General features: G+C 61.3%; 1 protein-coding gene across 3 annotated transcripts; it reads left to right on the top strand.

Moving 5' to 3' along the window:
* Positions 1–5,035: 5,035 nt before the first annotated feature.
* NACAD (NAC alpha domain containing) lies at positions 5,036–15,459 on the top strand. 3 transcript variants are annotated; one of them, XM_082400197.1, is made up of 9 exons: positions 5,037–5,490; positions 7,621–13,130; positions 13,653–13,842; positions 13,988–14,100; positions 14,182–14,256; positions 14,658–14,804; positions 14,896–15,045; positions 15,160–15,282; positions 15,372–15,459. In XM_082400197.1, exons 1-9 carry the CDS (start codon positions 5,424–5,426, stop codon positions 15,384–15,386), a joined length of 6,390 nt encoding a protein of 2,129 aa, XP_082256323.1. In that variant the 5' UTR covers positions 5,037–5,423; the 3' UTR covers positions 15,387–15,459. The 3 variants fall into 3 exon arrangements, with proteins under 3 accessions (XP_082256321.1, XP_082256323.1, XP_082256322.1); XM_082400196.1 differs by having other exon boundaries at positions 7,621–13,842; XM_082400195.1 differs by having other exon boundaries at positions 5,036–5,490; positions 7,621–13,842; positions 13,988–14,256.
* Positions 15,460–16,317: the final 858 nt, after the last annotated feature.

Genomic DNA, 16,317 nt, shown 5'->3' on the forward strand with positions numbered 1-16,317 from the left:
TTCACCAGGATCTCTGGCTTCTATCTGACATACTTTAACAGGTTCTCTGCAGTTGTAAGAAACTACAGTGGTCCCTTGTGCCCCTACCAGTTTCCCCAAAGGTGACATCTTGTAGAACGCTGGCACATGTCACGCCAGGACACTGGTGGGAATAAAGGTCCACATGCAGGACACGTGCATCACCACCAGGACGCCTCATGTTGTCCGTTATGCTCATACCTCCACCTTGTTCTCAGCTAACCAGCAACTGCCAACCTGTCCTCCACTTCTGTTTTGTCACTTGGAGAATGTTCTATAGAGGAATCATACAGTATATAACCTTTAGATATCGGGTTTCTTCACAGGCACCGTTCTGTGGCGTTTCATCCAGTAGGTCCTTCCTTGCTACTGCTGTTAGACTGATTCAGCCCTGTGTGTGGGTGTTTGTGTAAACCTAAGCTTTCATTTCTCTGGGATAAGTGCCCGGGAATACAGCTGCTGGGTCGTATGGGATTTATATATTGTTTCAGAAACTGCCACAGTGTTTGCCGGGGGTGCTGTACCATGCTACAGTCCCCCCAGCAATGTGAGGGGCAGTGAAGTTCCCCACGTCCCTGCCAGCCCTTGGTGTTCTCAGGGATTCCTGCAGCAATTCTGGTGGGTACGGAGTGATGCCTTTTCACTTGCATTCGCCTAATGGCTAGGGATGCGGAACACTTATCTAATTTTTTTATTCTAGTCATCTTGGTGGGTATGAAGTGCTATCCCATTGTGGTTTTGATTTTCATTTCCATGATGACTAATATCTTTTCATGTGCTTATGGCCTATTTACATAGAATTTTTGGAGAAATACCTATTCAGATCCTTTGTCCAGTTTTTAATTAGGTTGTCTTATTGGGTTGTAAGAGTTCTTAATACATTCTAGAAACAAGTCCCTTATCAGATAAATGACTTGCAAATATTTTCTCCCATTTTGTGGGCTATATTTTCACTTTCTTGATGGTGGCCTTTGAATCACAAAATTTCTAAATTTTGGTGAAGTAGAGTCTCTCTCCCACAAGTGGGGGCTAAACAGAAGGGAGCCCCGCCTCTTAGCCACACTTGCCTGGGGTTCAGCTCCAGCAGCGGGTATCTGGGGGCAGGATAAGAAGTGCCAAAGCCCTTCATCCCCTCAGGGTAGGGGCAGGGGGTGAGGGGCCCTGTGTTTCTGGCTGCACCACTCTGCACAAGGTGGATTCTCAAATACTCTAGACTCTGCTTTCTTTGTAAATTTGCATAGATTTATTTTATTTATTTTTTATTTATTTATTTTGGCTGTGCCACGTGGCATGTGTGATCTTAGTTCCCCAGCCGGGGGAAACCCACTTCCTCTGCAGTGGAAGCACAAAGTCTTAACCACTGGACCGCCAGGAAATTCCCAGCATAGATCTTGAATAGCTATTTCTTCACCTATTTGCCCTTCAGACCCTTTCCAGGAGCTTTAAATGTTTGCCTGTTTTATAATTTTCACCAGTTTTCACTGGGGAGCTGGTCAGTGGAGTTCCTCATGCTTTCATTCTGAAGTCCATCTGCTTTTTACTTATTTTTCTTGCCTTATTGCAGGGGTTAGAACTTCCAGTACTGTTTGAAAAAAGGGCAGGGGAGGGGAGCTTCTGTTGAGAACAGGCATCCCTGCCTTGTTCCCAATCGTAGAAAGCATTCAGTCTTTCACCACCAAGGGTGATGTTAGCTGTAAGGCTTTTTTGTATATGATTTTTATCAAGTTTATTTTAACTTGCTGAGAAGTTTTTTTTTTTTTAATCTGAATGGCTGATGGGCTATGTCAAATGCTTTTTCTGTATCAATTGATATATAATTTTTCTTCTTTAGTCTGTTGGTGTAGTGGGTTACATTGATCTTCAAGTGTTGAACCACCCTTGCATAGCTGGAATAAATTCTACTTGGTCATGATGTATAATTCTTTTTATACATTGTTGGATTTGATTTGCTTATATTTTAGATTTTTTTGTGCCTATGTTCATGGGAGATATTGGTCTGTAGTTTTTGTTTGTTTGTTTTGGGTACTATCTTTGCGTGGTCTGGGTATCAGGGTATTTCTTGTCTCCTAAAATGAGTTAGGAAGTGTTTTCTCATATTTTGTGAAAGAGATTGTCTAAAATTGATGTTAATTCTACTTTAAGTACTTGGTAGAACTCCAGTGAAACTATCTGGGCCTAAAGACTTCTTTGGGGAAGCTTTTTTTTAAGTTACAAATTCAATTTCTTTCATGGTTTTAGGACTATTCATATTATCTATTTCATCTTGTTTGAATTTTTGGTAGATTTCAATTTTCAAGTAATTGTCCGTTTCTTCAAAGTTGCTGAATTTATGAGCATTAAGTTGTCTGTAGCATTCCCTTAGTATCCTTGAAATGCCCTCAGACTCTGTAGCCCTGTTATTAGTCAGCATTCTCCAGAGAAACAGGGCTAGCAGAATATATGAGAGAGAAAAATGTAAGTGGAGATTTATTACAGGAATTGGCTCTGCAGTTATGAAGGCCAAAAAGTCCCATGATTTGCATTTCTCAAGCTGGAGAACCAGGAAAACCATAGTCATTGGTATAAATTCAGTCCAACTGCAAAAGCCTGAGAACGGGGAGGGGTGTGGGGTGGCGTGTCACTGGTATCAGCCCTGGAGTCCAATGTCCGAGGGTAGGAGAAGGACATCCCAGCTCAAGAAGAGAGAGTGAATCCACCATTCCTTCATCTTTTTGTTTCTCTCTGACCCCACCCCAGCGGATTGGCTGATGCCCACCCACATTGGTGAGGGCGGATCTCTACTCAGTCTACTGAATTAGATGCTAATCTCCAGAGATGCCCTCACATACACACCCAGAAATAGCATTTAACGGGCTAACGGCACCCCTAAGCCCAATCAAGTTAACACATAAAATTAACCATCATAGCCCCCATTGCATACTGGTCATTTGTGTCTTCTCTATTTTTGTCCATCTTGCAATTTTATCAATTTTCCAAAGAACTATTCTTTTTTGTTTCATTGATTTCCTCTGTTGTTTTCCTGTTTTCAGTTTCATTGATTTCTGCTCTTGACTTTATTTCCTTCTTTCTGCTTGTTTTAGTTTATTTTGCCCTTCTTTTCCTAGTTTCCTGAGGTAGGAACTTAGATGATTGATTTGAGACCTTTCCTCTTTTCTGATGTGCTGTAAATATTCCTCTTAGCACTGTTACCTGCACACCACATAATTTGATATTTTGTATTTTTATCTTCATTCAGTTCAGTTCTGTGTTTCTTAAAAATTTTTCTTCTTCTAGATGTGATTTTCCTGGTTGTTGGGTTCTTCCCTGATTTCCCCGGTGTGATGGGTGATTTTTCTTTTTAATTGTATCCCAGACAGGCTATTATGTTCAAATTTTTAATTTTAGCAGGCAGTCATCCTGTTTGGGTTCAAGATGCAGGTCCTGGGCTGCTTTCACGGCCTGCGGTTCTAAGGACAGTATAACATTCAGGGGCTTTCTTGCACTGTGCTGGTCTCATGCCGCTGGGCCCTGCTGGTGCTCTCGAATGGGTGGGAGGCACTTCCTAGGCTGGACCATCCTGTGACTTGGGTTGGGGACGGGGTCTCTGGGTGGGGGCCAGGAGCCTGAGTGAGGTGGGGCACGGTGCGGGGAGGAATGTGCTTCCCTTGGCCCCATATCAGGAGACTTCCCTTGATCTTCGTACCAGTTCTGCCAGACTCCCTAGAATCGTGACAGACTCCCGTCCACATGAGGATGAATACCTGGTCCTCCTCCTGGTAGCAGCTGTGTGTGGGGAGGAGGGGTGGGTTAGGAAATGCCGGGCTTGGGTCCCCTTCTGTTGGGTGGGCTGCTCTGCTGTTGCTCCAGTCCTGGGGTCCCTCACCAGCTCACCTTCCTCTTTTCATCTTTGAGAGTTCAGTTTTGGTGGTCTCTAATTTCCTGCATTTTTCTTCGGTTAGTCAGGAGGAGCAGGGAGACGAGCTCATGCCATAGGGGTTGGCAGAGAAGTGAGACTTATGAAGGACTCAGCTGAGGCGATGAGAAAGGGGCCTTAGGAGGAGGCAACTTTTTTTTTTTTTTTTTTTCCCGGCTGTGCCGCAGCTTGTGGGCTCTTAGTTCCCCTACCAGGGATTGAACCCGGGACCCAACAGTGAAAGTGCCAAGTCCTAACCACTGGACCACCAGGGAATTCCCTGAAGGAGCAACTTAGAAACTCTTGGATGCTTCCAAGACCCAAGAGGGTGAAGATGGGTGTGGAGGAAAGGGAGGAAGAAGAGGAGTCCCCCACCAGTGGGATAGATGGATAGATTTCCAGTGACAGAGAGGGATGCAAGATGCAGGGCTTAGATTGGGACATGATGTGTCTGGTGCCTGGTGCACCGGGGAGATGCCCAGCAGGCAGCCCCTGGCTCCGTGGGCTCTGGGGTAGAGCCAACAGAAGATTGAAGATGGAGGAGACTCCCTCCGCAACAATGGCCGCTCTGATTACCTGACCCCGCCCCCGTCTATCTCTGGGGTGGTGACAATGTTCATCTGTCTCCCGGAGCCTGGCACAGGGCGGATGCTCGGCGAATCTGAGTGCAGGCGGGCCTGCGTGGAAGCAAGGGCGCATCTCCGGAGAGCTCGGGGAGGGTTTGCGTCCTCGGGGGTGTGGCAGGGGCGGTTGCTGAGAATGGAGGAAGGCGTGTTTCTCCATCTTCCCTCCATTGCCCGAGAGCTGAAGGGTGGGACAGCGCTGAGCTGCGGGGAGCCCCGGGGACCAGTCAGCCCGGAGCTCCGCTGGGGCTACCTTCCCTGTTGCGCTCCCGCCAGCCGGCTCTGGTTGCCATAGAGCCGGGAGGCGGTTGCCACGGAGACCGACGTGCGAGGACCAGCCAATCAGTGAGGAGCTGCGGCGCCAGCTCTCCTCTTGGATGGAGGCGTCGGGTTAGGCTGGGGACCCCTGCCCGGGCAGCTGGGGTCCGGGAGTTCGAGCAGGGGTACTACGCCGCCGCCTCCCCCAAAGCGCCCGGCCCCCCAGAACCTCCAACACCCCCCCGGCCCCGCACGCCGAATTCTGGCGACCCTCTGCCTCTTTCCGACCCGGCTAAGGGCTGACGCCTCCGACTGGCCCTGAACCCCTCTCCCGTTAGTGGGGGCGGAGAGGTGATGCTGCGGGAAAGGCGGGGCCGCGGACCGCGGGTGGAGAGTGCAGCCGGGGTGGGGTATGGGGAGGGAAGGAGGCTGTCCCACCCCCTCCGCTCCCGGCGCACCGCAGTGCCTGGCGCGCCCGCGCACGCTCACTCGGGGCGGTGGGCGGGCGGGGCGGCGCTGACGTCATCCACTGACCCCCTTCACCCCCCGGCCGAGGGGCGGTGGCCGCGCAGGCTCCGCGGGACGGACTCACGGACAGACAGGGGACGGAGGGACGGGCGTACGGCCAGGCCATGCCGGGGGAAGCTGCCCGCGCCGAGCTGCTGCTGCCGGAGGCGGGCGGAACAGGGCCCCGCACAGGTGAGGCCGCGGGGCTCTCCCGCCTGCGAGTGTCTCCGCCAACCCCTCCCGTCGTCCCCGTCCCCTCTCCACCCCTCTCTCGGCGTCCCTGTCCCCGTACCATCTCCGTCCCCGTTTCCTCTCCGCTCCTCGCCCTCTCTCCGTCCCTCTCCCTTCTCCATCCCGGCTCCGTCCCCTTCCTTGGTCCCCTGCCCCTCCGGGCACCGGAATCCTAGCCCAGCCCTGTCTCCCACTCAGGACTGCAGGGAAGGGCGGGGTGGAGCAGGGATGTCCTCCAGGAGCCAGAAGCGACTTGAAGGCCTTCGACCGTCCAGGGCTCCGTGCGCTCCCCGCCAGGGCCCCCTGCCGCGCCCCATTGTCTGAGGGGAGCAGGGGGCCTCGAGGCCCCTGCAGCTCTGGACTGGAGGCTGTGGGTTGTCAACTGCACCCCGGCCACTGGGGATGCGCGGGGCATCCGCCCCTCCAGATGCTTGAGAGCCGCCTCAGGGCTGGCGACTGGTCCTGGCTCAGGAGGGAGGAACAGGGCTGCAGCTGGAGCCTGGGGAAGCTGGAGTTGCCGGCTGAGGTCTGGAATGTGGGAGGCCCTGGGGGAGCATGGCCTGGGGAGCAGTAGCCCTGGAGTGCAGGCCCGAATCCTTGGAGAAACTCAGTCAGCAAGTGTGGGAGGGAATCTGCCTGGGCCTGGAAAAACCAGCCAGGGATGGCCACCAGGCAGGAGGTCAGCCATGTGAGGCTCCGGGAGGGCCAAGGGCACCTGACTGTGGGTGAGAAGTCCCCTGGGGATGAAACCAGGGCTGGGTCCAGGGGCCTGGCCTCCCTCTGGGTCCGGTAAAGTGCGGTGGGGCTGGCTCTGCTTGGACTGTTTGGCGACCTTGGATGAGGCACAAAAGCCTTATGACCTTTGGCTTCCCTTCCTCTGCCCCCTTGGCCCAGCTCCACCCTATGGCTGCCCTGGGGCCCAGGAGTCCAGTGCGGTGCAGAGGGGTACCACACCAGGCTCACTGCCAAGAGCCTGGTCTCCAGCACCCAGCCCTGCCTGCCACACCCACCTCCAGGGGTTAGGTATTCATCACACTCCAGTGGACCCAAAGGACCCCCTTCTCAGGACCCCCTGGCCCCAGGAGTGTGGCCCAAGGGCCCAGGTTCTGCCACTGCTGCAGCCGATGGGCAACCTGGGCGGGGGGGCTGCCCCTGCGTAAGCTCCCCTCTAATCCTGGCAGACACTCCCCTTTGCAGACTGAAAGCTGAGGCACAGGAGATGTACTTGTGGGAGGTCTTGGGTGAGCATGGTAGAACAGGAATCCTCCAGAGAATGTGGCCGGGGCCTGGGCAGCCCCTGTCCACTGCCGTGGGACGCCCCACAAATGTCTCTGGCAGAGGGGGCCAGCCCTGCCAGCCCTGCGGAGTGGCTGCCATCGTGGAGACTCAGCTGGACGCTCTCTCAGCCCCCAACGGCTGCATACAGGGCAGGGCAGGGCCGCCTCTGCTCCCCCAGAGGGCCAGCACCACTGCCAGCACGGCCTCTGGCTGAGCTGGGACGTCCTGCCTGAGGACCGCACGCCGTGGCCCCTGCTTCCCCTCGTGCACGTGCCAGCTCGGGGAACAGGGGTGGGGTGGAGCCCAGGGAGTCCCCGACAGCTTGGCCTCGGGTGCGGGCGGCGAGGAAAGGGGAGAGATGAGGCAGAGAAGCAAGAGCCCCACTTCACAGCAGGCGTGAGATCTGGAATGTTCCAGAGCTGAGTGGAGCACAGGCCTCCTACTCCCTGGGGGCTCACTGACCTGGGGGGTCATGAGCAGGCCTCTCCTGGCAAGCCCGGCCGAGGCAGCGCAGATTACGGGCAACGAGTCAGCAGGCTAGTGTCCGAGGCGACGGGAGCTGGTCTCATCTTTACTGAGCGTCTCGGAGAAGAGCCAGACCTCAAGCTGCTCACCGTGGTCAGAACTCCTGGAAATCCTCCCCCAGGCACAGCAATTGCCTTTCCCTCTCGTGACCTCTCTTTTCAGCGGACACCCACCCCCGCAGGCCCCCAGCCCTGTGCTCAACTCCCGTCTGAGGGAGGGACGGCTGCAGGCTGGGAGTTGCTTCTCAGGCAAGATGCCTGCCCTTCTCACGCCCTTCTCTCTCCACAGATCTGTCCTGCGATGCGGCTGCGGCTACCACCCCGAGGGGGGACCAGCTGGAGCACTGTGTCCTGAGCCCTGAGCCCAGTGCCCTGGCTCTCACGTTCCTGCCCAGCAAGCCGGGTGCCCGGCCCCCGCCTGACGGAGCCAGCTGGGATGCAGGGCCGGGACGCGCCCCCTCGGCCTGGGCAGTCCAGGCAGAGGGCGGCCCCAGCCCGGGGCCCCCTGAGGTTCGGCCTGCTGAAGGTCCTCTCCCAGCCTCCCTGGAGCCCCGGATTGTGATGGGCGAGGAGACGTGCCGGGCACCCCCACTGCCCAGGGCAACCCTGCCAGAGCTCAGGGACTGGGAGGGTGGGCACGCCAGCCTGAACCCACCCCCCGAGTTGTGTTCTCAGGGTGACCCTCCTGTGCCTTTCCCTGCCCCAGACTCCGATTCCTACTTCACCCCTCCCTCCACCCCGACCGAGACAGCCTCCACCCTGCTCCCTGGCCCCGGGCCCCACAGGGATGCCCAAGATGCCCAGGCTGAGCTGGGGGACTCGCCGCCAGCCTCGCCCTCAGGCTCCTACATCACGGCGGACGGGGACAGCTGGGCCTCGTCCGCATCCTGCTCCGTGAGCCTGCAGGCCCCGGCTGAAGGGCTGGACGTGCCCTCAGGCTGGGGCTTCTCCCCACCTGGCTCTGTGGCCGATGAGAGGGAGCTGCCCCCTGCCGGGACCCCGGACACCTCGTCCCCAGAGTCCAGCCTCTCGGCAGACAGCAGCTCTTCCTGGGGCCAGGAGGGCCACTTCTTCGAGCTGGACTTCCTGGCCAATGACCCGATGATCCCTGCGTCCCTCCTGCCCTTCCAGGGCAGCCTCATCTTCCAGGTGGAGGCTGTAGAGGTGACGCCGCTGCCCCCCGAGGAAGAGGCGGAGGGGCAGGAAGAGGAGCAGGAGGAGGAGGACGAGCAGGAGGCCCCCCTGCCCCGAGGGGACCTGGCCGGGGAGGGCGAGGACGACAGCACGTTCGCGTCCTCCCTGCAGTCGCTGTCCGACCTGTCCATCACTGAGGGCGTGGACGAGGCCTTCGCCTTCCGAGATGACACCTCGGCCGCCTCCTCTGACCCCGACTCGGCCTCCTATGCGGGGGGTGATGATGAGAGACTGTACAGCGGGGAGCCCCACGCACAGCCCGCCACCCTGCTCCAGGACAGCCCTGGTGAGGCCGCCTCCTGGGGCCCAGAGCCCACTCTTGGGGTGTCCGAGGGAGAGGTTGGCCGGGCTGCCAAGAGCCAGGAACCCATCTCCGATATAACCGAGGTGGGCCCCGCTCCAGGCCAGGTGTCCGCTGCTGCTATGGCCCCTCAGGCCCCACAGAAAGCCCCAGGCCTCACTGGGGTGACCCCTCAGGCCTGGGCAGCAGAGGCAGGCTCCACCATGGCACCACCTGTTGCCACAATCACACCTCAGTCCCTGCAGGAGGGACGCGGCGCTGCCTTAGGCTTAGAGCCCCAGACTTCGAAGGCAGAGGCGGGCCTCGACTCTCTGCAGAACCTGAAGGAAGAAACAGGCCAGGGGTTTGCCGCTGCAGGCAGCCCTGAGCCCCAGCCAGAAGAAGTGGACCTGACGGCATCCTTGCCCCTGCAGGATGCAGACCTCCCCTATGGCCAGGGATCTGCCCCCCAGGCCAGCCCTGAGCCCCAGCCGGAAGAAGTGGACCTGACGGCATCCTTGCCCCTGCAGGATGCAGACCTCCCCTATGGCCAGGGATCTGCCCCCCAGGCCAGCCCTGAGCCCCAGCCAGAAGAAGTGGACCTGACGGCATCCTTGTCCCTGCAGGATGCAGACCTCCCCTATGGCCAGGGATCTGCCCCCCAGGCCAGCCCTGAGCCCCAGCCGGAAGAAGTGGACCTGACGGCATCCTTGCCCCTGCAGGATGCAGACCTCCCCACTGGCCAGGGATTTGAGCCCCAGGCCAGCCCTGAGCCCCAGCCAGAAGAAGTGGACCTGACGGCATCCTTGCCCCTGCAGGATGCAGACCTCCCCTATGGCCAGGGATCTGAGCCCCAGGCCAGCCCTGAGCCCCAGCCAGAAGTGGACCTGACGGCATTCTTGCCCCTGCAGGATGCAGACCTCTCCTATGGCCAGGGATCTGCCCCCCAGGCCAGCCCTGAGCCCCAGCCAGAAGAAGTGGACCTGACGGCATCCTTGCCCCTGCAGGATGCAGACCTCCCCTATGGCCAGGGATCTGCCCCCCAGGCCAGCCCTGAGCCTCAGCCGGAAGTGGACCTGACGGCATCCTTGCCCCTGCAGGATGCAGACCTCCCCTCTGGCCAGGGATCTGCCCCTGAGGCCGGCCCTGAGCCCCAGCTGGAAGAACTGGACCTGACCGCATCTTTGCCCCTGCAGGATGCAGGCCTCCCCTCTGGCCAGGGATCTGCCCCCGAGGACAGCCCTGAGCCGCAGGCGGAAGAAGTGGACCTGACGGCATCCTTGCCCCTGCAGGATGCAGGCCTCCGCTCTGGCCAAGGATCTGCCTCTGAGAGCAGCCCTGAGCCCCAGCCGGAAGAAGTGGACCTGATGGCATTCTTGCCCCTGCAGGATGCAGGCCTCTCCTGTGGCCAAGGATCTGCCTCCGAGACCAGCCCTGAGCCCCAGCCGGAAGGAGTGGACCTGACGGCATCCTTGCCGCTGCAGGATGCAGGCCTCTCCTCTGGCCAAGGATCTGCCTCTGAGATCAGCCCTGAACCCCAGCCGGAAGTGGACCTGATGGCATCCTTGCCCCTGCAGGATGCAGGCCTCTCCTCTGGCCAAGGATCTGCCTCCGAGACCAGCCCTGAGCCCCAGCCGGAAGAATTGGACCTGATGGCATCCTTGCCGCTGCAGGATGCAGGCCTCTCTTTGGTCCAGGGATCTTCTTCCGAGGCCAGCCCTGAGCCCCAGCCAGAAGAAGTGGACCTGATGGCATCCTTGCCCCTGCAGGATGCAGGCCTCTCTTTGGTACAGGGATCTGCCTCCGAGACCAGCCCTGAGCCCCAGTCAGAAGAAGTGGACCTGACGGCATCCCTGCCCCTGCAGGATGCAGGCCTTCCCTCGATCCAGGGATCTGCCTCCGAGGCCAGCCCTGAGCCCCAGTCAGAAGAAGTGGACCTGATGGCATTCCTGTCCCTGCAGGATGCAGGCCTTCCCTCGATCCAGGGATCTGCCTCCGAGACCAGCCCTGAGCCCCAGCCAGAAGAAGTGGACCTGATGACATCCTTGCCCCTGCAGGATGCAGCCCTTCCCTCAGTCCAGGGATCTGCCTCCGAGACCAGCCCTGAGCCCCAGACAGAAGAAGTGGACCTGACGGCATCCTTGCCCCTGCAGGATGCAGACCTCTCCTCTGGCCAAGGATCTGCCTCCGAGGCCAGCCCTGAGCCCCAGACAGAAGAAGTGGACCTGATGGCATCCTTGTCCCTGCAGGATGCAGGCCTCTCCTCTGGCCAAGGATCTGCCTCCGAGGCCAGCCCTGAGCCCCAGTCAGAAGAAGTGGACCTGATGGCATCCTTGCCCCTGCAGGATGCAGGCCTCTCTTTGGTCCAGGGATCTGCCTCCGAGGCCAGCCCTGAGCCCCAGCCAGAAGAAGTGGACCTGATGGCATCCTTGCCCCTGCAGCATGCAGGCCTCTCTTTGGTCCAGGGATCTTCTTCCGAGGCCAGCCCTGAGCCCCAGCCAGAAGAAGTGGACCTGATGGCATCCCCACCCCTGCAGGATGCAGGCCTCTCTTTGGTCCAGGGATCTGCCTCCGAGACCAGCCCCGAGCCCCAGCCAGAAGAAGTGGACCTGATAGCATCCCAGCCCCTGCAGGATGAAGGCCTACCCTCTGGCCAAGGATCTGCCTCTGAAGCCAGCCCTGAGCCCCAGTTGGAAGAAGTGGACCTGACAGCATTCCTGCCCCTGCAGGATGCAGGCCTCCCCTCGGTCCAGGTATCTGCCTCCGAACCCAGCCCTGAGCCCCAGCCAGAAGAAGTGGACCTGACAGCATTCCAGCCCCTGCAGGATGCAGACCTCCCTTTGGTCCAGAGATCTTCCTCCAAGGCCAGCCCCGAGCCTCAGTCGGAAGAAGTGGACCTGACCGCATCCCCGCCCCTGCAGGATGCAGGCCTTCCCTCAGTCCAGGGATCTGCCTCCGAGGCCAGCCCTGAACCCCAGTCAGAAGTGGACCTGATGGCATCCTTGCCCCTGCAAGATGCAGGCCTTCCCTCGATCCAGGGATCTGCCTCCGAGGCCAGCCCTGAGCGCCAGTCAGAAGAAGTGGACCTGACCGCATCCCTGCCCCTGCAGGATGCAGGCCTTCCCTCAGTCCAGGGATCTGCCTATGAGGCCAGCCCTGAACCCCAGTCAGAAGTGGACCTGATGGCATCCTTGCCCCTGCAGGATGCAGGCCTCCCCTCAGTCCAGGGATCTGCCTCTGAGGCCAGCCCTGAGCCCCAGCCGGAAGAAGTGGCCCTGACAGCACCCCTGCCCCTGCAGGATGCAGGCCTCCCCTCTAGCCAAGGATCTGCCACCAAGGCCAGCCCTCAGGCCTTGCAGGCTGACACAGGCTACACCCTAGGGACAGAGCCCATGGCCACCACAGCCCAACAGAAAGGAGGCAAGACTTTGGAACTGAGGCCAGCGCCTGAGAAAAGGGACCCAGACCACACTGGAGGCTCAGACTCTCTGGCCTTGGATCAGATCCATCTGGGTGTCCTGGAGCCAGCTGCAGATGCTCGGATACCCTTGGACGGAGATGCAGGCCCTTCCAAGCCTGCCACGGAGGCCCCAGACACACCTGAGCCTGCCACGGAGGCCCCAGACGCACCTGAGCCTGCCACGGAGGCCCCAGGCGCACCTGAGCCTGCCACGGAGGCCCCAGGCGCACCTGAGCCTGCCACGGAGGCCCCAGGCGCACCTGAGCCTGCCACGGAGGCCCCAGGCGCACCTGTGCCTGCCACGGAGGCCCCAGACACACCTGTGCCTGCCACGGAGGCCCCAGACGCACCTGTGCCTGCCACGGAGGCCCCAGACGCACCTGAGCCTGCCACGGACGCCCCAGACATACCTGAGCCTGCCACGGACGCCCCAGACGCACCTGAGCCTGCCACGGAGGCCCCAGACATACCTGAGCCTGCCACGGAGGCCCCAGACATACCTGAGCCTGCCACGGAGGCCCCAGACGCACCTGAGCCTGCCACGGACGCCCCAGACATACCTGAGCCTGCCACGGAGGCCCCAGACATACCTGTGCCTGCCACGGAGGCCCCAGACGCACCTGAGCCTGCCACGGAGGCCCCAGGTCCCCCAGAGCCTGACTCCAGTGGGGAGGAAGTAGCCAAGGGCCTTCTGGCACCTGAGCGGAGAGCCTGTCCTGATGCCCGTGTGCATGGGGGTGACGGAGCTGAGCCCAGCTCGCCCCTAAAGGAGGCCCTGGGAGCTGAGAACCAGGGGCGTGGAGTTCTAAAGGCAGTCGTCGGCAGCCCAGAGGCATGTCCTGCTGCCAGCCTGGAGGTTGGCCAGGTGGGGCCCCCAAGCCCAGTGGAGGAGGGAAGGGCCACCCTGGGGCCCAGGCTTCCCGTGGCTGTGGCCTCAGAGGCTGGGCTGGGCTCCTGCCCGGAGTCTCCATCAAGGGCTGTACCCAGGCGGGGAGGGAGCTGCCCCAAAGATCCTGCCCCGGCATTTCCGCTGCCCTCAAGGCGGCCAGAGCCCGTGCGGGGCCCGCACAGCGGAGAGCAGGCCCCGGCAGCACTGGGAGTCCTCGGCGCCTCCCCGCCGCAGCCGCCACAAAGCCCCACGGGGGGCCTGCCCAGTGCACCCCAAGACGGCATCCAGGGCGCTGAGTCCCCTGCTCCTGGTGCCCTCATGCAGACAGTCCCGCCCCCCGCGGCACCCCCTGCCCCCTGCCCTTGCCAGGTCCCCGGGGAAGACTTGGGGGAGGGCGAGGAGCCCCTGGGCTCCCTGGGACTCCCACCACCACGGGCAAGAGCCCAGCGGGCGGTGGCTGCCTTCTCAGGGACCAAGAACCCCCCCGGGGCCGGGCAGGTCAGCCTCCCGCCCCACTCCCCCCTCCTCAGCCCCAAGGCGGCCCCCAAGGGGGCTACCCATGCCAAAGACCTGGCCTCGAGGATCTCGCCCCCCTGCCAAGTGCCTCCTGGCTCCGGGCTCCGGAGCCCAGCCGGACCTCGAGGGCTCCCAGCCGCCGAGCAGGATGACCAGGACAGTTTGGAAGAAGGTGAGGGGGATCCAGGCTGGAGCGGTGTCCTGAGCCGGGGGCTGCAAGGGGCAGGGACGCCACCCCCCGGCGCAGAGCCAGAGCTGCTCGCCCCAGGCCCCCGTGCACAGGGCGGAGGCCATCCTCACACCTCCCCTGTCCTCAGACTCACCCCAGGCTCCGGGCTCCGGCCAGCACTCGGACAGCCACGGGGAGTCGTCGGCCGAGCTGGAGGAGCAAGACCCCTCGGGACCGCAGACCACGCCGTGCCCAGCCCAGGTGCCCAGCCGCGGGGGGACGCGCACCCCTGGGAGGGCGCCACGCCCCACCCTCGGGTGCTCAGACCCCTCTGCTCCTCAGGCCCCGGCAGGCGGCGGGAGCGAGGAGACCGTCACCAAAGTCAAGCAGAGCCGCAGTGAGAAGAAGGCCCGGAAGGTGGGCTGGGGCCCTGCTGGGACCCTGCTCCCCCGCGAGGGAGCGGGCTGGCCAGCACCGCAAGCACCCAGGACGGGCTGGCTGCGTACGGGCCCCTCCCAGCCCATGGCCGACGAGGTCCACTGGCAGGGGCCGCCGGGTAGAGGCAGTAACGGGGCACCTCGTGCAAGTAACCGGGCCTGCGCTGTCAGCGGACGTGGCCTCTCAGCCCGAGTCCGACGCCCTCTTGTACACGCGGGGGCACCTGGGAGGGTCCACAGCGGGTCCCCGGGAGTCGGTGGCAGAGCCCCTGTGACCCCGGCGGTGTGCCGCCTCCCCCCGGGCCTGCTCCTCCCCGTCCCACGGCCCCCACCGGGGACCTTTGGGGCTGAGGCCCGGGCCTGAGACCGCTGTGCCCCCAGGCGATGTCCAAGCTGGGCTTACGACAGATCCAGGGCGTCACCAGGATCACCATCCAGAAGTCCAGGAACATCCTCTTCGTCATCGCCAAGCCTGACGTCTTTAAGAGTCCGGCCTCGGACACCTACGTGGTCTTCGGCGAGGCCAAGGTCCAACCGGCCGGCCGTGGGCGCGGGGTGGAGGATAGGGGCCGGGGGCCGGGGGCGTGGGCTCGGCTGACGGCCGTGCTCTGTGCTGCAGATCGAGGACCTGTCCCAGCAGGTGCACAGAGCTGCGGCTGAGAAGTTCAAGGTGCCCTCGGAGCCCTCCGCCCTGGTCCCCGAGTCAGCGCCTGGGCCGAGGGTGAGGCCAGAGTGCAAGGAGGAGGAAGAGGAGGAGGAGGACGAGGAGGTGAGGCCCAGGGGCACAGGGCCCAGCCCCGCGAAGGGGGGCAGCTTCGCCTGGGGGCCCCTTCCCGGCGGAGGGGACCGCTACAGCAGCACCTCCCTGCTTGCCCCGCTCCAGGTGGACGAGACAGGGCTGGAGCTTCGGGACATTGAGCTGGTGATGGCGCAGGCCAACGTGTCAAGGGCCAAGGCCGTGCGGGCCCTGAGGGACAACCAGAGCGATATCGTCAACGCCATCATGGTGAGTGGCCGGCCCCCTCGCAGGCGCCTTGCTGCCGTCTCCGCTGTGTCCTCACACAACGTGACCCCCTCTTTGTGCGCTTCCTGCAGGAGCTGACAATGTAGCTGCTGACCAGAGACCTGGCTCCACCCCTGCCCCCCAGCTCTGCTGCTCAATAAACCGGTGTCCCCTCATCGCCTCTCTGCTCCTCCAAAGGCTCCCCCAGCGCAGGCTCTGGCGAAACGGATTGGAGGAAGCGTGAAGAGGCTTCCTGAAGCCACGCAGGCCCCAAGGAGGGTGGCGGTCCTTCCCCCAAGTCCCAGAGGGTGGCGGTCCCTCCCCCGTGTCCCAGGGCACCCAACTTGCCCAGAGATTGCGGGCAGTCCAGTCACCTGGCTGCGGCCCCACGTATGGGCCTGGGGACTGCAGTTTCCGGAAGGAACTCCCCAGACGCAGGGGCTCAGAAGTTTCTGCAGGGGCCCTGAGCCACAGCAGCTGCAGGAAGGCAGCGTCTGCTCAGGGACTCACCAGTTCATGCCCCAAAGTTCCTGGCCCCTCACCACGGCCCAGCTCTAGGGAGTCACCGTCCTCCCCGTGTCCTCTCCTCTCTCCTGCAAAGGCCAGGGATCCGCAGGGTGGGAGCCACGCCCCAGGACAGAAGAGGGAGACCACAAAGCGGGAGGCCACGTGTGGGTGGAGCCCCCGGAGTGGAGGAGCAGTTCCTGACCGGCCACAGAACGCTCCTGGGACACCAGGTCCCCTCTGTGCTCAAGCCCAGGGTGGGCTGTGGAGGCGCCGGCCCCTTGACTAGGTGGCTATCTTTAGCTGTTCCAGATGCTTCCAGGGTAGGTTGATTTGCACACACGCCTAGAGACAACACCTACCAACGGTCTCCCTTAGCTTTGCCCAACCCAGGCCCACAACCAGCTCCAGGACAGCCGGGGCCAGAGCCAAGTGTGAGACCCTTCCTCCCATCCTGCCCCACCCCTCAGCAGGGGGGGAGCCTAGGGGGCTGCAGACCTCTGCCTGGTTCCCACACGGCCTCACCGAGAGCCC

This window comes from Balaenoptera borealis (genome assembly GCF_965194805.1).
Source record: "Balaenoptera borealis genome assembly, chromosome: 7".
Classification (NCBI taxonomy): Eukaryota; Metazoa; Chordata; class Mammalia; order Artiodactyla; family Balaenopteridae; genus Balaenoptera; species Balaenoptera borealis.

What these genes read in the sequence shown, in the direction of transcription:
- NACAD (XM_082400195.1), top strand. Translation starts at nt 5,424, where the DNA reads ATGCCGGGGGAAGCTGCCCGCGCCGAGCTGCTGCTGCCGGAGGCGGGC. An exon ending in CCAGGACAGTTTGGAAGAAG is followed by an intron (nt 13,843 to 13,987) that starts GTGAGGGGGATC and finishes CCCTGTCCTCAG; the next exon opens with ACTCACCCCAGGCTCCGGGC. An exon ending in AGGAGGAGGAGGACGAGGAG is followed by an intron (nt 15,046 to 15,159) that starts GTGAGGCCCAGG and finishes GCCCCGCTCCAG; the next exon opens with GTGGACGAGACAGGGCTGGA.